This window comes from Arachis duranensis, chromosome 7 (assembly GCF_000817695.3).
Source record: "Arachis duranensis cultivar V14167 chromosome 7, aradu.V14167.gnm2.J7QH, whole genome shotgun sequence".
NCBI lineage: Eukaryota > Viridiplantae > Streptophyta > Magnoliopsida > Fabales > Fabaceae > Arachis > Arachis duranensis.
In genome coordinates, this window is record NC_029778.3 from 42732478 (window position 1) to 42748953 (window position 16476).

General features: G+C 33.3%; 3 protein-coding genes across 3 annotated transcripts in view; 2 read left to right on the top strand and 1 right to left on the bottom strand.

Moving 5' to 3' along the window:
- Window positions 1-3252, top strand: part of LOC107458901 (mediator of RNA polymerase II transcription subunit 22a) — a 4255-nt gene extending 1003 nt beyond the window's left edge. The window contains exons 2-5 of the mRNA XM_021127905.2: window positions 1307-1400; window positions 1806-1995; window positions 2577-2642; window positions 3028-3252. Coding sequence (XP_020983564.1) covers window positions 1825-1995; window positions 2577-2642; window positions 3028-3252 — 462 coding nt within the window. The 5' untranslated portion in view covers window positions 1307-1400; window positions 1806-1824. The remainder of the gene's footprint in view (window positions 1-1306; window positions 1401-1805; window positions 1996-2576; window positions 2643-3027) is intronic.
- A 2886-nt stretch (window positions 3253-6138) lies between these two features.
- LOC107458902 (serine/threonine-protein kinase RHS3-like) lies at window positions 6139-9519 on the top strand. Its single transcript, XM_016077117.3, has 4 exons — window positions 6139-6216; window positions 6881-6954; window positions 7111-7904; window positions 8560-9519. Exons 2-4 carry the CDS (start codon window positions 6937-6939, stop codon window positions 9449-9451), a joined length of 1704 nt encoding a protein of 567 aa, XP_015932603.1. The 5' UTR covers window positions 6139-6216; window positions 6881-6936; the 3' UTR covers window positions 9452-9519.
- A 697-nt stretch (window positions 9520-10216) lies between these two features.
- LOC107458905 (isocitrate dehydrogenase [NADP]) lies at window positions 10217-14855 on the bottom strand. The gene is made up of 15 exons (XM_016077118.3): window positions 14457-14855; window positions 13430-13473; window positions 13228-13337; window positions 12757-12794; window positions 12586-12663; window positions 12442-12495; window positions 12260-12361; window positions 11990-12081; window positions 11786-11889; window positions 11594-11662; window positions 11394-11509; window positions 11204-11238; window positions 10961-11103; window positions 10708-10830; window positions 10217-10604 (listed from the first exon to the last, which is right to left on the bottom strand). The coding sequence occupies exons 1-15, from the start codon at window positions 14503-14505 to the stop codon at window positions 10511-10513; spliced, it is 1251 nt and encodes a 416-aa protein (XP_015932604.1). The 5' UTR covers window positions 14506-14855; the 3' UTR covers window positions 10217-10510.
- Window positions 14856-16476: the final 1621 nt, after the last annotated feature.

Genomic DNA, 16476 nt, shown 5'->3' on the forward strand with positions numbered 1-16476 from the left:
AAAAAAGAGGTTTTTTTTTTTTTTTTTTTTTTTTTTTTTTTTGAGAGAAAATGGGAAGGTTTACAAGTAGAGGACTTATTGTGAAGTATTAACTTTGAAGGATTTTTGGTAAAGGAATTGAACTGATAGAAAGCTAGAATCTGGGAGGACATGAGGGTGTTTCGGTTTACATTAACCTGTAGCCTTTATTCTTTTGCTATGTGCTTATCTGTAAGTTTTAGTTTGTTGTTTATGTTTTAAGGACTGTTTTCTGTTTGTATCTTATTTCTGTGCTTCTGACCGGGTGTGTTTGTGCCTGGATTTGTTGATTTTGTACAACGCCCACCCTCTTCTATGGGTTTCTTTGTGAGTGGGTTCAAGTAACAGCCACACACTTAGGCTTTTCTAGAGGATTGTTCATGTTCACAAAAAAAAAAAAAAAAAAAAAATGATACTATATTAGTTTATTTTCAATGCAATATATTTCCTTGAAAAACAAAGAAATCATAATCTCAGCCTTTGCATTATAACTTCAAATTTTCAGGGTGTTTTCTTTATTAATCTCTGGACAATTGATTATTTAAGTGAGACCGGGTCTGCGAGTCCAATCGGTGACCCACCAGTTGAACCAATGACACAATAGTTTGACCAGTTCGATTAGTTCTTCGGTTTTGATAACTATGACTAGGACGATTCTTTTCTTTTCTTTTCTATTTTTAAAAAGCAAAAAGTTCAGTTAGCATGAACCCTGTTTGCTATCCACTTCTTTTCCCTGTTCCTCTTCTCCTTCTGCCGCCATCGCTTTACTTTGCCGTTGCGTCCCATCTTCCGCCAGCGTTGTCCCTTCACTGGTTCATATTCTTTCTTTGCTTCTGTTTGTTTTTTTATTTTATTTCTTTCCTGCTTTGTTAGTTGCTTCTTTAATTTTTTTTGCTTCTCTAATAATTTTTGCTCCTTCGCTGTGAATTTTTTTCTGCTGTCGTCCCTTCCTTCAAATGTTTCTGCAATTTTTTGCTCCTGTTGCTTCTGTAGTTCTGCACTTCTGTTAATTTAATTTGTTGTTCCAGCTGTTGCTATGTTATTGCTTATGACATTCTTGATTTGGTATCTTAATTCATTGTTGTTGCTGTTATGTTACAAGTATACTGATTTCATATGGTTGATGCTGCTGTGTTAATGATTTAGTTATCAATCTCTTTTCATTTATACCCTCTACCAATTTGGTGCTTCTTACTGCTTAGCTATTTAGGTCATTTACTGTTGTTTCCCTTAACCACTTGGCACATTTTTCATTTTTCATTTGACCCTTCACTTCCTCTTCTATCAGCTTCAAGGCTGGCGGTGATTGGTGGTGGGTTCGCAACAACACCAGTGCCCACACATCTCAGATTATTGATTCTCCTCGTCGTCTGAATTATTCAGTTACTGTTCTTGTTTCATCAACTCTGTTGCTGCAAATCTCACTGCAGTTTTGCTGTTGGTGTTGCAAGTTCCATTTCTTTTTTATCATATCAATATCATAGTTGCTGGTAAATGTTTGTTTCTTGTTTTCTTTATTTATTTTCAGAGGTACTGCTGAAATTTTTTCAAGATAAAATGGTGTGTTTTATTCTTTTATTGTGTGAATTTCAGTTTTAAATATAATATTATTATAGTATAATATATATTATAAATCCCTGCGTATAAATTTGTTTATCTCATACATGTACCGTACCATACTAGTATCCATGCAACATAGCACATTGCCACTTAGAAACGGAACAAATTCAAGGCTTCTGAATTTATTATTCTTCATGCTTAACTAACTCTTGGAGGTGTGTGTGCAGGTCAGAGTGAATAAACAAAATGAATAAAGGAGGTCCAGTAGGTGGAGGAGGGTTGGGGGTTGGTGGAAGCGGGCCTACTGCAGCGGCTGCTGCAGCTGCTGCTCAGAAGCAGAAGACATTGCTGCAGAGGGTGGAAGGTGACATTGCCAATATTGTGGACAATTTCAGCCACCTTGTCAATGTTGCCAGGGTATGTTTTAATTCCATGCTGCATTTTTATATGGCATGTGATTGTCATTGTCAGTTACATATCATATCATAAGTATTTATGTTGAAATTGATTTTGTGTAACTGTCATTTTGATTGTAAATTTTCATATGAAAAACAAGATGAAATCTGATACCATAATTCATGTTAAGATAGGGAATCTTGCTTTCCCCAGTTCTGGTCTATGTAAATTGATTACATTCTAAGTACCATTTTGGCACAATATTTTTTGCTACCATTTTAATACATGATGTTATCCAAGTATTTTTTGTATTTGAATCTTCCAGATTGATATTTTTGTTGTACATTCACATGGAACTAAAGAAGAACATTTGTCACCTTATGGTGAATGATATCTGATTAATCTGAAACATATTTTGTGATTTGTGTGTTTAGTTTTAAGCCAAATCTAAAGATGATCATTGAGCACTTTGTGTATTTCATCCCCATTTGATTTAGAGTTGTATTTCGCGTTGCATTTTAACACCAAACAGCAATCCTTTATTTGAAACTTCTGTAATTTCATGTCATGCCAATGTTTACGTGCACAATGTATTCTTGCAGGTTAATGATCCACCTGTTAGAAATTCACAAGAATCTTTTATGATGGAGATGCGTGCTGCTAGGATGGTAAGAATGCAGTTCTAATGATTCTTTTGCCTTTATGCAAGCATGCCTGCAAAGACTACATGTCTATTAACTATTATCATTTTAGGTTTTAGAGATCAAAGTTGTGCGGCTTACCATGCAAAGTACCACTCATCATCATTATCTTAACTGATTTTGGAGTGACTAATGGATTTGTTTGAGTATACTGGAAATTTCATTCTGCAATCAGTTATCTGAAATCAATAGGACGTAATTTAATAAATGCTTGCATATAGAGTTGATTTATAATTTGTGTGCTTTTGGCATGCTTAGCATGGTCAATTTGAGAAGCTTTTGCTGGATTCTGAAGGTTATTAAGATCTTTTCTCGGATTTTTATTTCCCATTTATATTGGTCAATATCGCAGGTTCAGGCAGCTGATTCGTTACTTAAGTTGGTCTCGGAGCTGAAGCAAACAGCTATCTTTTCAGGGTTTGCTTCTCTTAATGACCATGTAGAACAAAGAAGGGTTGAATTTAACGAACTCGGGGAGAAAACTGATCGTTTATTGTCTAGAATTGGAGAGGAAGCTGCTGCAAGTCTTAAGGAACTTGAAACTCATTATTCTTCTTCTGCGCAGAAGAATATTTGAATGTAATTTAGGACTAGGAATTATGCAAGCTAGATATTCCATTACTGAGAAAGTTGGATGGAATATAGCCTAGCATATTTTAAGTGCAACGGATTCTATGGATGGTTTAAATGTAGCTTGAAATTACGGGTAAGAGCAATGCTTATTTGTTTGTTTTTTACGGTATTATTTGTTGATTATGTTATAGGACTTTATCTTTTTTATTTTGAGTAAACTATAATTTCTGGTCTTTTAAAAATTATGAATAAATACATAATGTTTTATTAGTGATCAGTGGTTATTGAATCTTCTTCGAATTCTTTTACAATATTTAGATAATTGTTTAAAAGGTACATATCAAAGATTGAGGCAAATTTTATGCTTTTTATCATATTTGGTAGCTTTGCAATGTATTTTTGCAGATAAGAGAGGAGGCTTTTGATTTTTCAAATGGTTTGGCTTGTTAAGCATTCTCATTTAAAGTTGAGTTAAAATGTGTGTATGGTTAATGAATTTGTAAGTATTTTTTTTTTAAGATGTGTTATGTTGCTTTTATGGTAAATACACTGCTTTTAAGGCAGTCTTGTTTATTCAATTTAGCTTCTCACGTTATATTCTTTAATATATTGTTTCTTTTCCAAGTTCAGAAAACAATTAGGGGTTTATTGGTTTGAAAAAATATTTTTTATTTTTGTTTTTGTTTTTATTTTTTGAAAATAATTTTTATTTTTAATTTTTTACATTTTAGAAAATGCAATTGATTTGTGAAAAGAGAATTCATTTCCAAACATTGAAAATAATAAAAATATGTTTGGTCGGTCTATTTTCAAAATATATTTTTAATATTTTAGAATTTAAAATTATATTTGTATTTAATTATAATTTTAGTTAACAATTAACTTTTTATATAATATCAAATATGTAATAAATTACTATCTTAAAATAATTAGCTACATTTATAATAAAAAGGTATTATTTAGCAAAAAAATAATAAAAATAATTATATATAGAACAACATGGAGTAAAAATTTGTCTTTGTCGAATATGATAGTTTGACATTTGCTTTAAAATTTGAAACCATCTTTTTAAAACACCAAAACACCTTTCAATAACATTTCTTAACGAGAAGTGTCGACAATTAAACAATTCATTTTTAGTTAGTGGCTGTCCTCTCATTGGAGTGGATCTTTCGATTTTTTTTTCTCAATTATTTAGCAAAGTATAATCTTTTACTATTTAAACTTCAAATTCAAATATAAAAATAATAGAATAACTCATTTACTATTCTTGATTATCATATCTCAGTAGCCATTTCTTCGTATTCATTTTGTCACAACTAAATTTTTGGGTCACATTTTTTTTTTGTTAACCGTATTCTTTCTTGATTACGCTATAAGCCTACCATGCCCCTCCCCTTTTCTTTTCTTTTCATGAAATTTAGTAACTAAATTTCCATAGTAGCTCTTGAAATTCACATCTTTTGCCATTTTAATCATTCATATTCAAAATTCATTATATTGGTTTCCAAACACTATATTAGTCTCTGAACTTTTTTTAGCGTTGAGTCAACGAATGAAATACTAAATTAACTCTGACTTGTCACGAATATCATTTGTTTTGTCTCTTGAACAAGACGAAAATGAGGTCGTTTTGGAAAATCATAAAAGATAAAATGGTCTGCATATTATATAAACTCTTCTTTATCTTTTCGTTTTTGCCTTGAAAAGCCAAAACAAATGTCCAACGTACTAAGTCAAAGCCAACTCAATACTTTGTTCGCTGACTCAAAGCTAAAAAGGGTCTAAATATCAATTTGACACACAAAACAGAATCTCAAAAATGAATATAATGAATTTTGGATTTAAAGAACTAAAATGGAATTAGCTTTAAGAATTTAGTCAAAGTTAGTACAAAGAATATTAATTATAGGTAAAAAATATATTTGTGGTAAGGGATTAGCTTACACTAAAAGTTTAAGTCTTAATAATTTATACTATCGAAAAATTTTGTATGTTAAAAAATATCCAATTAATAAATTGAATCATTTCTCCATATGGATCAATATAAACTTTCGTAAAATTCGAAAGCATTGTGATAATTTATCATCCCAATTTATTTTAACTTAAAATATAGTTTTAAAACTTCCCAAATAAATACGAAATATTATATTACATATCTATTGATGTTTAATGTCTTTATCATAAAGATAATATAATGTGAATTAGATTGATAAAATCTCATAGCTTACAAAACTATTAGACGGTATAAGTGAAACTCCATTTTATATTTAATGGAGTTACTAAATTATTTTCTTAGGTGGAAGTTAAGCAATGGTGGTGACAGACATAACCTGATTATAAAATGTTAAAAAAAATGTCAATTTTAAGGACAGTGCTGGAGTGGGCAGAGAGGATAGGGAAAGCAGTTAAACCACCATTTTCCATTTTTCATATGAGAATATGACGCCTATCATTTCGGCTTCATAGTTGTGAGACCATTTCTCTTCTTTCATGTGAGAGCATTTTCTTCTTTTAATATGATCACATTGGAATAATAATCTCCATAGTTTTGTTTTGCCATTTAATCTTTCTATATATAACTAACTAAGATGGTCTATTCCTAATTGTGGTTATGCAGTTTCTATCTTCTACCCTTTTGTTCCACAATTTCCTCTCATTATATCTTAGTGTTTTTGTGATGGTCCCAATTAAGAACCAGCTCATTTCCAATTCCCACATGTCATTTTCTTCCTAATAACGACCAAAAAAATCTTGTTTTTTGTTCTCCCATACATTTCTTCTCTCTTTTTTGTTCCCCTTTTTCAAAGGAAAAGTTGTTATATTTCCGTTAACCATGCTGGGTAAAAATGCTATTACCTTTAGTTCTTGATAACTCTCAGATACCCTGAGGAGTTATCAGCATTCATGCCATTTCTGACTTTCAGGATTGTGTACTCAATTCCCTGAAATCTTATTTTCCTAAAGGGTAATCTTCTCTTGTTCATTGATTCAATAATATTTCTTTGGTTTTTAACAATGATTATTGTATTATATGTGCATTATTCTGACTTTGACCATATTTGTCTTCATCAAGTTCCATGACGTGGATACCATGAATTTGGATTTTCCTTCTTTTGTGCTCACAACGTTTGCATTACCGGGTCATGCATGTTCAACACTCGAGCTTTGTTTTCTTCACTGATTTTGTCACATACTCTCAAGAAGAAATAAAATAAAACTAAACCAAAATTTAAGATTAAGCATAAATGTACTTTCTTTTTAATTTAGGGCAATAAGCGAGAAATGAATGCTTTTAGACTTAGTTTCTTATATATGGCACGACCTACAAGTATTTTCTTCTGTTAAAATAATTGGCTCATTATACCATGTTAATTTTTCTTGACCAATTCTATAATGCCTTTTATTTTGGTGGAGAACTTACTAAACTTGTTTTTTTTTTTTTTAAAAAAATAAACATCAAATATTTAAAATTTTGTTGTTTTATACTTTTTAAATTAAATATTGATTTTTAATTTTTTTTGGCAAGTTAAATACCAAATTTTAAGCCCCATAACAATCCCCATTTTTTTTTTTCTTTAAGCATGTCACGTTGTCCTCTTCGGAAACTTATTTTCATGTGGTTTTGGCAGATATTCCTCGAGGGGTGTTATTGTGTTGCTTATTGATTGCATCAAAGCCTATCAATATGCCTGACTCACCTGGGGTAAGAGTTAAATCATACTATGTATTCATTCATATATGCATGGTTTCTGAAGAAAAATCTAAGATGAATGCATGCTTCGGTAACCATTTTGTGGGAAAACTTATCTATGATTGTAAAGGACTGAGCTAAAACTTGTGTTTCATTCATCACTGGCAGAGGAAGCATAACTTAGGAGAGCTTCTTAAGTCAGATCCTGGTGGTCATAGTTCTGAAAATTCAAGAAACAATTCACCAACTCATCCTATTATAAGGGTGAATCAAGCAGCAAAAGATGGCAGTGCAACCAACAATTCAACAACCGAAGCTGCACATATGGAAGAGGTTTCTAAAAACAATGCGAAAAGTAAATCTAGACCTCAAAGATTAGCATCAATAACAAAAAATGTTGCTGAACCCGGCACTCAACGCCATAGTCCACGCGCCAAGACAAACTCAATTTATGATGTTGCAGTTACCTCACCAGGGCGGCCGCCTGCGACTTCTTCGAGGGGAGTGTACCAAGGTGCATCGAGCAACTCTAGCTCGCGCAGCAATAGTTTAGAGAGCACCAGCACACCCCTCAGACCACATACCGGTGGCGATTGTAGATGGGAAGCAATTAACTTGGCTACCAAGGCAGGCCCTCTAAATCTTAGCAATTTCAGGCTTCTCAAGCGTATTGGTTATGGAGATATCGGAAGCGTATATCTCGCGGAACTTAAAGGAAGTAAGACCTACTTTGCCATGAAAGTAATGGACAAGGCTGCACTTATTAGCAGAAACAAGCTTCTGAGAGCACAGACAGAGAGAGAGATTCTTGGACTTCTAGATCACCCCTTCTTGCCCACATTATATTCTTATTTCGAAACAGATAAATTATACTGTTTGGTCATGGAGTTCTGTAGTGGAGGTGATCTCCATTCTCTTAGACAGAAGCAACCTAACAAGTGTTTCACTGAAGAGGCTGCAAGGTTAGTGACCTACTATGTCATTTTTACCTTTTCTTTTTCCATAAGAAATTCTTGCATATTCCTAGAGCACATTTAGTTCGTGCTCAAAAGCTATTTAAACCATAGTTACATGGAACATTCCAGTACGAAAATTGGTAAATTTATATAAAAAATATACATATAACATCTCAGTAGGCAAATGAACTAGTACGCGTTATGCGCCAATTAGTACGTGGTGCGCTACTTGGTGAATTCATGTAACTATGCTTAGAACCAGTCAATATAATTAGCAATAAATTAAATTTACTTCATTTGTTTGTCATTTATCATATGAAATAGGGGTTCCCATATTTCCATATAAAATTGTTTATCATAGGAATCTCATTGGAATCTGAATTCTGCACTTCCTCTACTTACCGCTTTTCCAAGTTTCTGCAAAGAATTCCTAATAAACTGCAACTTGATACAATTTGATCAACTATGGTTGCCCTTACATTTGCTTATCTAAATTGAACTGGATCATTTGTAATTAAATTTCTTTAAAGAAACATATTTAAAGCTATTTTCCATTGACAATAAGTCAATGATTGATATTTATGTACCATTTACCCATAAGTTTATCACTTTTGTAAACCAACTAAGAATTCTACGTTCAAATTTCATTCTTGTTATATAGGTTTTATGCTTCAGAGGTTCTGTTAGCTCTTGAGTATCTGCACATGCTTGGCATTGTATATAGAGATTTAAAGCCAGAAAATCTTTTAGTCAGAGATGAAGGCCATATCATGCTCTCGGATTTCGACTTATCACTTCGCTGTTCGGTCAATCCTACACTTGTCAAGTCTTCATCTGCGCACGCAAACAATGGTAGTAGTAGCGGCGACTCTGGCAGCACAGTAGGTGATGAACAAGCATCACAAAGTAGTGCAACATCAACCTTCTTCCCACGCATTTTGCCTTCAAAGAAGAACAGGAAGGCAAAATCAGATTTCGGCCTATTGGTCGGTGGAAACCGCCTGCCTGAACTGATGGCAGAGCCGACCAATGTGCGCTCGATGTCATTTGTAGGGACCCATGAATATCTAGCACCTGAGATTATCAAAGGAGAAGGTCATGGTAGTGCAGTAGATTGGTGGACTTTTGGGATATTCTTGTATGAGCTGTTGCATGGAACAACCCCTTTTAAAGGCCAAGGATATAAGGCCACACTTTACAATGTTGTTGGCCAGCCATTGAGGTTCCCGGAAAATCCACAGGTTAGTCAGGTGGCTCGAGACCTTATAAAAGGATTGTTGGTGAAGGAACCTCAGAACAGAATTGCATATAAAAGGGGTGCCACAGAGATAAAGCAGCACCCATTTTTTGAGGGAGTGAACTGGGCTCTAGTTAGAAGTGCCGTGCCTCCTCATATACCAGACCCTATTGACTTCTCAAAGTATGCTAGCAAAGACACACCACCACCAGCACCGGCACCGGCATCTGAGAAGAAGGTGGCAGATAATGTTGCTAGTAATAAAAAGAACAACAGTGCTACTGATTCTTCCTATGTAGATTTTGAGTATTTTTAGCAGTAACAATCCTACTCGGATATAAATTTACCTCTTTGTTAAAAGTTCTGTACAAAATGTCCTCCTCTTACCCCTAAACTAAAATTAAAGACATCTCTCAAGCAAACAACTGTACACAAGTTCATGTAAATTGATTTTTTTTTTTAAAAAAAAATCTTTCGCCCTAGTTGAGTTTCTTTTATTTTCTGAATCTTTAATATTATAATAAGTGTCCCTAAAGATTAATATTGTATGAAAAAACCTGAGTATCTGTTTCAAGTTTCAACTCTATAGCTTGAATACTTTAACAATGTAAAGATTGCAATACATGAGATCATTCTTGAGAGTATGGGTCTCTTAGAATCCCATTATTATATGAATTAGTTACCATTAATAAGGGTTAGTTAGTGCGTTAGTTGGAGCTCCGTAGTTGAGAATTAGTATTAAATAATCCCATTATTTGATCGTTTGTTGAGATAATCTCTTGGTCTTGGGATAGTTTGAGATACATTTTCCAATTAAGGTTTTCACTTGTATCCCGTTATGGTTGATTTGGGGATAATATTCGAGACATCCTCTCTCTTTGTCTCTTATGTATTAAAAATAAACTCCCAAATCAGTCGCTAACATTTACTCAAAAAAAAGAAAATTGAAGCAATCAGAAAAGTTGGAGGTTACTGGCTAGCCAAATCAGAAGCGGTTTATTGCTAAAGCACAAGGCTCGTGAGAGATAGAGGAAGTAATCGTAGTTGTAAGTTCACTAAATTGCATGAAGCTGCTTAAAGCTAACGCAAGATAATACTTGTTATTGAGATTAAAAAAAAAATTATTTATTCGTCTCTACCTAAATTTTTGAAAGAGATTATTCATGATACAATAGTTTCGCTTGAACTTGATGCACCACCACACATTATACTCCCTGAATTATTTGACTTCCCAAACAAACTGAGCTATATTTTAGTGATATTTGTAGGCACCAGTATAAATGAAAATTGAAAAAGGCATTAGCCATAAATAAGGTAAACTTATTTGTAGGTAAAAACTTATTGGAGATCACATAGCCCTAATAAATCTTCACCTTTATAGCTTTGCCTGGATAGATAATCTAGTTTTCAGCTCCTCAGCTACTGCATCAATGAACTCTTCAGTATTTAGATAGTGAGACCTAGTAACCCTACAAAGAAAAGGAAGTAATTTAAATATGTCAAACATTTTATTTTATTAGAAAAAAAAAAGGAGAAGAAAAGAAAATGAAGTGTCCCAGTGCCAGAAATTACTTAGGCCCATGGACAAGAAGTGCAAGATCCTTTGTCATCTTTCCCAATTCCACTGTTCCAATGCAAGCTGCTTCCAGTTTCTCTGTGAAGTCCAACAATCTAGCATTTCCATCCAACTTTGCCCTGGAAAAGTTAAATCTCTTAGTCTTCTATTCACGAAGTATAATTTCTTTCTTTTGGAGTATAGGTGGGGATATTAATTTTGATGAATTTAGTACAAGGAAAATTTATTTGGATGGATTTCGACATTTACCTATGCGCAAGACCTTGAGACCAGGCAAAAATTGATGCTATACTGTTTGTGCTGGTTTCACCTCCCTTCTGATGAACCCGGTAATGACGGGTAACAGTGCCATGTGCTGCCTCAGCTTCAATGGTTTTCCCATCTGGGCAAACCTGTCACAAAATGTAGCTTCTTAAAGCAAAATCCATGCTGGAAATACATGCAAAGGAAAAAATGACAGAGAAAGACTGAAAAAGATTAGGAAAGTAATACCAGCACTGATGTCATCAAGCCAAGAGAACCAAATCCTGTTCAATGGAAAAATTTGTTCAGATCACATTAAACACAAGCAAGTCTAGTGAAGAATTTTCTAAATCCTTGTGTGCAACCAGTTTTATTACAAGCAACAAAGCTATCACGAACTAAAATCTGCTTGAAGATCACAAAAGAATATGATATCCACCTTGAGCCAAGAAATCACTCTGCACATCCCCATCATAATTCTTGCAGGCCCATACATACCCTCCATCACTTTTAAGAGCATAGGCAACCATATCATCTATGAGACGATGTTCATACCTACAAAATGAGCCATATAAATTAGCAATATAATAACATAGATTGCTTTGATTATTGACTAGCATGAGAAACAACTTATCTAACCATATCCCAGCCTCTTTGAACTTGTGCCTCCATTGAGTGTCAAAAACTTCCTGAAAAATGTCCTTGAATCTTCACAAAAGCAAAGAGTAAAAATGTGATTGAGAGTTCGGTTAACTACAATTAAAATAGATCTCAATTAGAATAACAGAGAAATAATATAAAGGCATATGAACCACAAATATGTTGCCATACCTTCCATCATATTTTTTTAAAATGGTATTTTTAGTGCTAAGATAGAGTGGCCATTTTTTCTGGTGAGCAATGTTCATCGATGCCTCAGCAAAAGCTCGGATGGACTATTTCCAAATCAAATACACCATACTAATAGTATTAAGGCAACATTTATAAATTCTTTTTAACAAAGATGACAAAAGGAAGCATCACCCAAATGCAAACCTCATCAGTATTATACATTGACAAAGCTACGCCTCCAGCACCAGTAAAATTATAGACTTCTAAATCTTTATGTTCTCCATGTCCATTGGGTACTGTAAAATGCACAATTTGACTTCATAAGATGCCTTAATTTTAGACATTTAGCACGTTGATCTGTTAGGAAATTCCACTAATCAAATCTCAAGCCTGATAAACTTTTTGCAACTTTATCACGATTGTACATCTAGAGTAGTTGTGTACAAGAAACAATTGACTGTATAGGGAATTTACCGAACATCAGTTTCAGCTTTCCTGGGCCCTTTATAACAATATCAGTTGCCCGATATTGGTCTCCAAAAGCATGCCTTCCAATGCATATTGGCTTTGTCCAGCCTAAACAATAGCAAGATAAGAATCCACACTTGATATTACAGACTAAACTCATTTGTCACAAAAGTTTTAGTTTTAAGAACCTGAAACAAGATGCGGAATGTTTTTACAGATGATTGGCTCTCTAAAAACCGTACCTGTAGGAAAGAGATTAAATGAATCCAGGATGGCAACTAATATACTCAGAACAAGAAACAAGTTACCAAACCATTAGAAAGTTCAACTACCATTTAAAATGTTTCGGATTGTTCCATTTGGACTTCTCCACATTTGCTTTAAGTTGAACTCCTTGACACGAGCTTCGTCTAAGAAAAAGAAACTCTTCACAAGTTAATTTTAGTTATCAAATTCTCAGCAAGAAAGATGTGCATAATTCCACTTGGAACAATAACGAATACCAGGAGTTATAGTTGCACATTTGATTGCTACATTATACCTGTAAAAGAAGAGAAAGAATTGCAGGATGATATTCAGGGGCCTCAGAGATTAAGAGAAATTTGTTTAACATTAAAAACAGAAACAATGAAAGCATCTTATTTTTCCTGTGATTTGACATAGGAGGCCATTTAAAATGTAAGTTGAGTTTATTTAAGTTTATATTATTTAAAACACAAGTACACGATCACATATATTCAGAACCCATAATTCTCTTTTCAGAATATATAATCTCATCTTTCTATTATTTTGCATTCTTCTGTTACTCCTAGCCTTGCTTCATTACGAAATTCAATGTTTTACAATGTTGTGTTTACAGTCTTTATCTGATCATAGAAAGATATGAATTGGATTTTCCTATTAGAAGTACTGCAGTCGTTGAGCTTAACAACAAATATGCAAAGAAGCCTTCAAGGCAAAAGTAGATCATATACTTGAGTGTAGCTTCAGCACTTTCGATGGTAACTCTGTCATTAGTGGCATCCCGATGAGGAAGTCCTAGGTCAAAATACTTAATATCGAGCTCCAAATAAGGGAAAATAAGCTACAGAAATAAAACACAAGAGATAAGTTCCCATAATGTCTAGGAAAAGAATTCACAGCTGCTTCATGAAAATGAAACAAGACAAAACCTACCTTATCTTTTATCAGTTTCCAAATTACTCGAGTCATTTCATCTCCTACATGTGCAGAGTATGAAATATTATTCAAAGAAAGAAATGGAACGAGTAGAAAATTGTAACCAATGATGTTTGCTAGTAGCCTAACGTGATGAGTTTCTTAAGCTCAGGAAATCAGTGCAAATATCAATGATTCACAAGGAAAACCTAAAATTATATACCCTAATGATTTAATGGAAAGTTTGTTTGGGGAAAACAAAACAAAACAAAACAAAACCTACATCCCTCATAGAAGCAGACAAATAAACTTCAGTGTGCGACACTGAAGATTTTCAGATACACATATCATATAGAATATCATTGGAACATATGCAGCCTATAGCAGTAATTTCATGTTCAGTAAACTCAACAATAGGATCAGTATATTATAACCTATTGTAAACATTCCACTGTATTCTCCATCCATTCAAAACAGAGCCAACTCTTACATGGATTCCCAAAATCTCATTCATCTCATGACATTTCAAGCATCAAAAACTATATCTAACATATTTTTACTTGTTAAATTTCACAACTTATTTGCTACTAGCCTGCTACTAGTAGCTGAGTTCATCATGTTAAATCCGCAGGCCGTAACATAAAATTGCAATCTCAACCTATTTGAGGATGATCCATGAATAAAGATTAGTTGAAGTAGACAAGATTCACAAACTCATTCGTGACAATATACTACGGCCCCAGTTGACTTAGATAGGACAAGACTTAGTTGCTTCAGGATGAAATCCATATTAAATTCAATCTAACAAACAAAATAGTAACAATAATTATAATAAATATAATAAACTATAAAATCAAACATGTGAAAGAATGACGCTCCAGTTTAGCTCAATTCCGCAATGCTTAAAACAAAATCAAAGTTCCCAAAACAAAGATTGTGATTGAACCAGTTGTTCCATCATAATCCATAATTAAAGGGCGCGAGCAAAGTGATTATAGGAATAATCAAAATAACAAACAGGTGGAAGAGAGAGAGAGGAGAATACCGTCCATTTCAACGATGGGGTTGTCAACCCTTATCTTCTGAAACGCCATTTCTTGAGTTTGGTTGAGAACTCAGAGAGGAACAAGAAGAAAGAAACTCAAAAGAAACACCAAATAGAGAGAGAGAGAGAGAGAGAGAGAGAGGAGTGTGTGTAATAGAGAGAATCAACGAATTTCCGGTTATTGATTCCCAGTGTGTAATAGTTATCAACGCTTGCACTGCTTGGAATGGAATATTGGAAGGGGTCAGAGTCAGCCAACACTATGGTTTTATTGGCTGTCCCAACTCCCCAATACTTAAATATTTTTTCTCCACCTTTTCCAGGTGTGCTTGAGTGCTTCAGTATGAAACGCCCTTTTCTAGTTTTCTTCTGCCGAGTGCCACTAAACATTGGAGAAACATTATTTTCAAACCTTTCGTTCAATTAATTTTGTAACTATATCATATAAGACTTGAGTGAAATAAAGAAAAGCATTTGAGAAAAATTTTATATGGTGTGCTTTTTTTTTTTACAAAATTAATTGAAAAAAATTAAAAGAATATATTATCTAAACTAAGCAATAAAGCATTGTGTCTATGGTGGTTTTACTTTTGAATAAAATATTATTTTAATTCTTAAAATTGTATGTAAAATTAAAATTGTTTATTTTTTATTTTCATAAACGTTCTAAGCATTAATCAAAATTTTTAAAATCATCTTTTCATTAATTGACATTAATTTTACACGTTAGCTGAAAAAATTAAAACAATTTAAAGTATAAAAATAAGAATTTAATTTTAATGTACTATCTGTATAAAATCGTTTTATACTTGTATCAAATACACAATGTCATATTATAGAAATAACTACTTTTAATAATAACAGTGTGAATGCTCATCCATAAAAACGGTTGTGATTGCATGACTGTGTAAAACAATTTACACTTTCAGTGCATCAAAATTAAACTCTAAAATTATACCAAAAACAAATTTAATACTCAATTTGACCCATAAATTTTGAGATCGGATTTAAATTGACTCTAAAATAACGATTGACTCAATTCGTCCTTCAACACTTACAATAGTAACTCATGTTAGTCCTGAGTTGATTTCTGTGCTTCAATGTGATTGAGACTTACTAGACTTTTTAAAAATTTGATTGACTCCTCAACATTCTCATGAAAACGACAGTAACAAGTTCAATTTAAAAATTTTGTGGCTCTGGAAGCAACAATCAAGTTTTTGAAACTCTAAGAAGTCTTGGACTAAAAATCCAAATCATAACAAGTTAATGTACCAAATCAACGAATTCAAGAGTTAATATGAGTTACGACTGTAAATTTCAGAGTCCAATTTGAGTTCACTAAAATTTTAAGGGTAAAATTAAATTCGACTTCAAATTTTAAGGACAAATTAAAACTCTAAAAAACAAGTATCATGATGTTTCGGTCTCACAAAACAAAGTATATTAAATTAGGGTTCTTGACAAAACTTTTTTTTGGTGGGGTTCTTGACGAAATTAATATGGCTTTTAGGGCTTCTACCACTTCCAGAGTTTGAAATCTTCTCGAGCCAGCTTAAGTGCACTGAAAAGAGAGTTAGTGTGTGGCATGGTCAATGACCTATCTTGTGAACTTTAAGGATAATGAAGAAATCATGCCCAATATTTTGGGGTTGTGTGTATTACGAGGTGCATGCTTGTTGATTATTTGGAATTTCACTTTGGGTTTATGGTTCTGTGGCTTATCATAGGTTTAGATTTAGGAATAGCGTTTGTTCTTTCGTTGGATAAACCCAAAACTAGAAAAGAATGATCCACAAATTGAAAGGTATAGAAGGAAAGTTTTATGTTTGAAGTCAAAAATCAAGGATTTCAAATGGGAGTTGATGGTTATTGTTGTGTGCACAAATATCTAAGAATTGAAATTGTCAAATACAATGAAGATATTTGATTAAGTCAGACCTGATTCGACGGGACTGTGACCAGGTAGTGGTTATTCCTTGGCTAGTGCTCCTCGAAGATGTTGGGTGAGAATCGGATG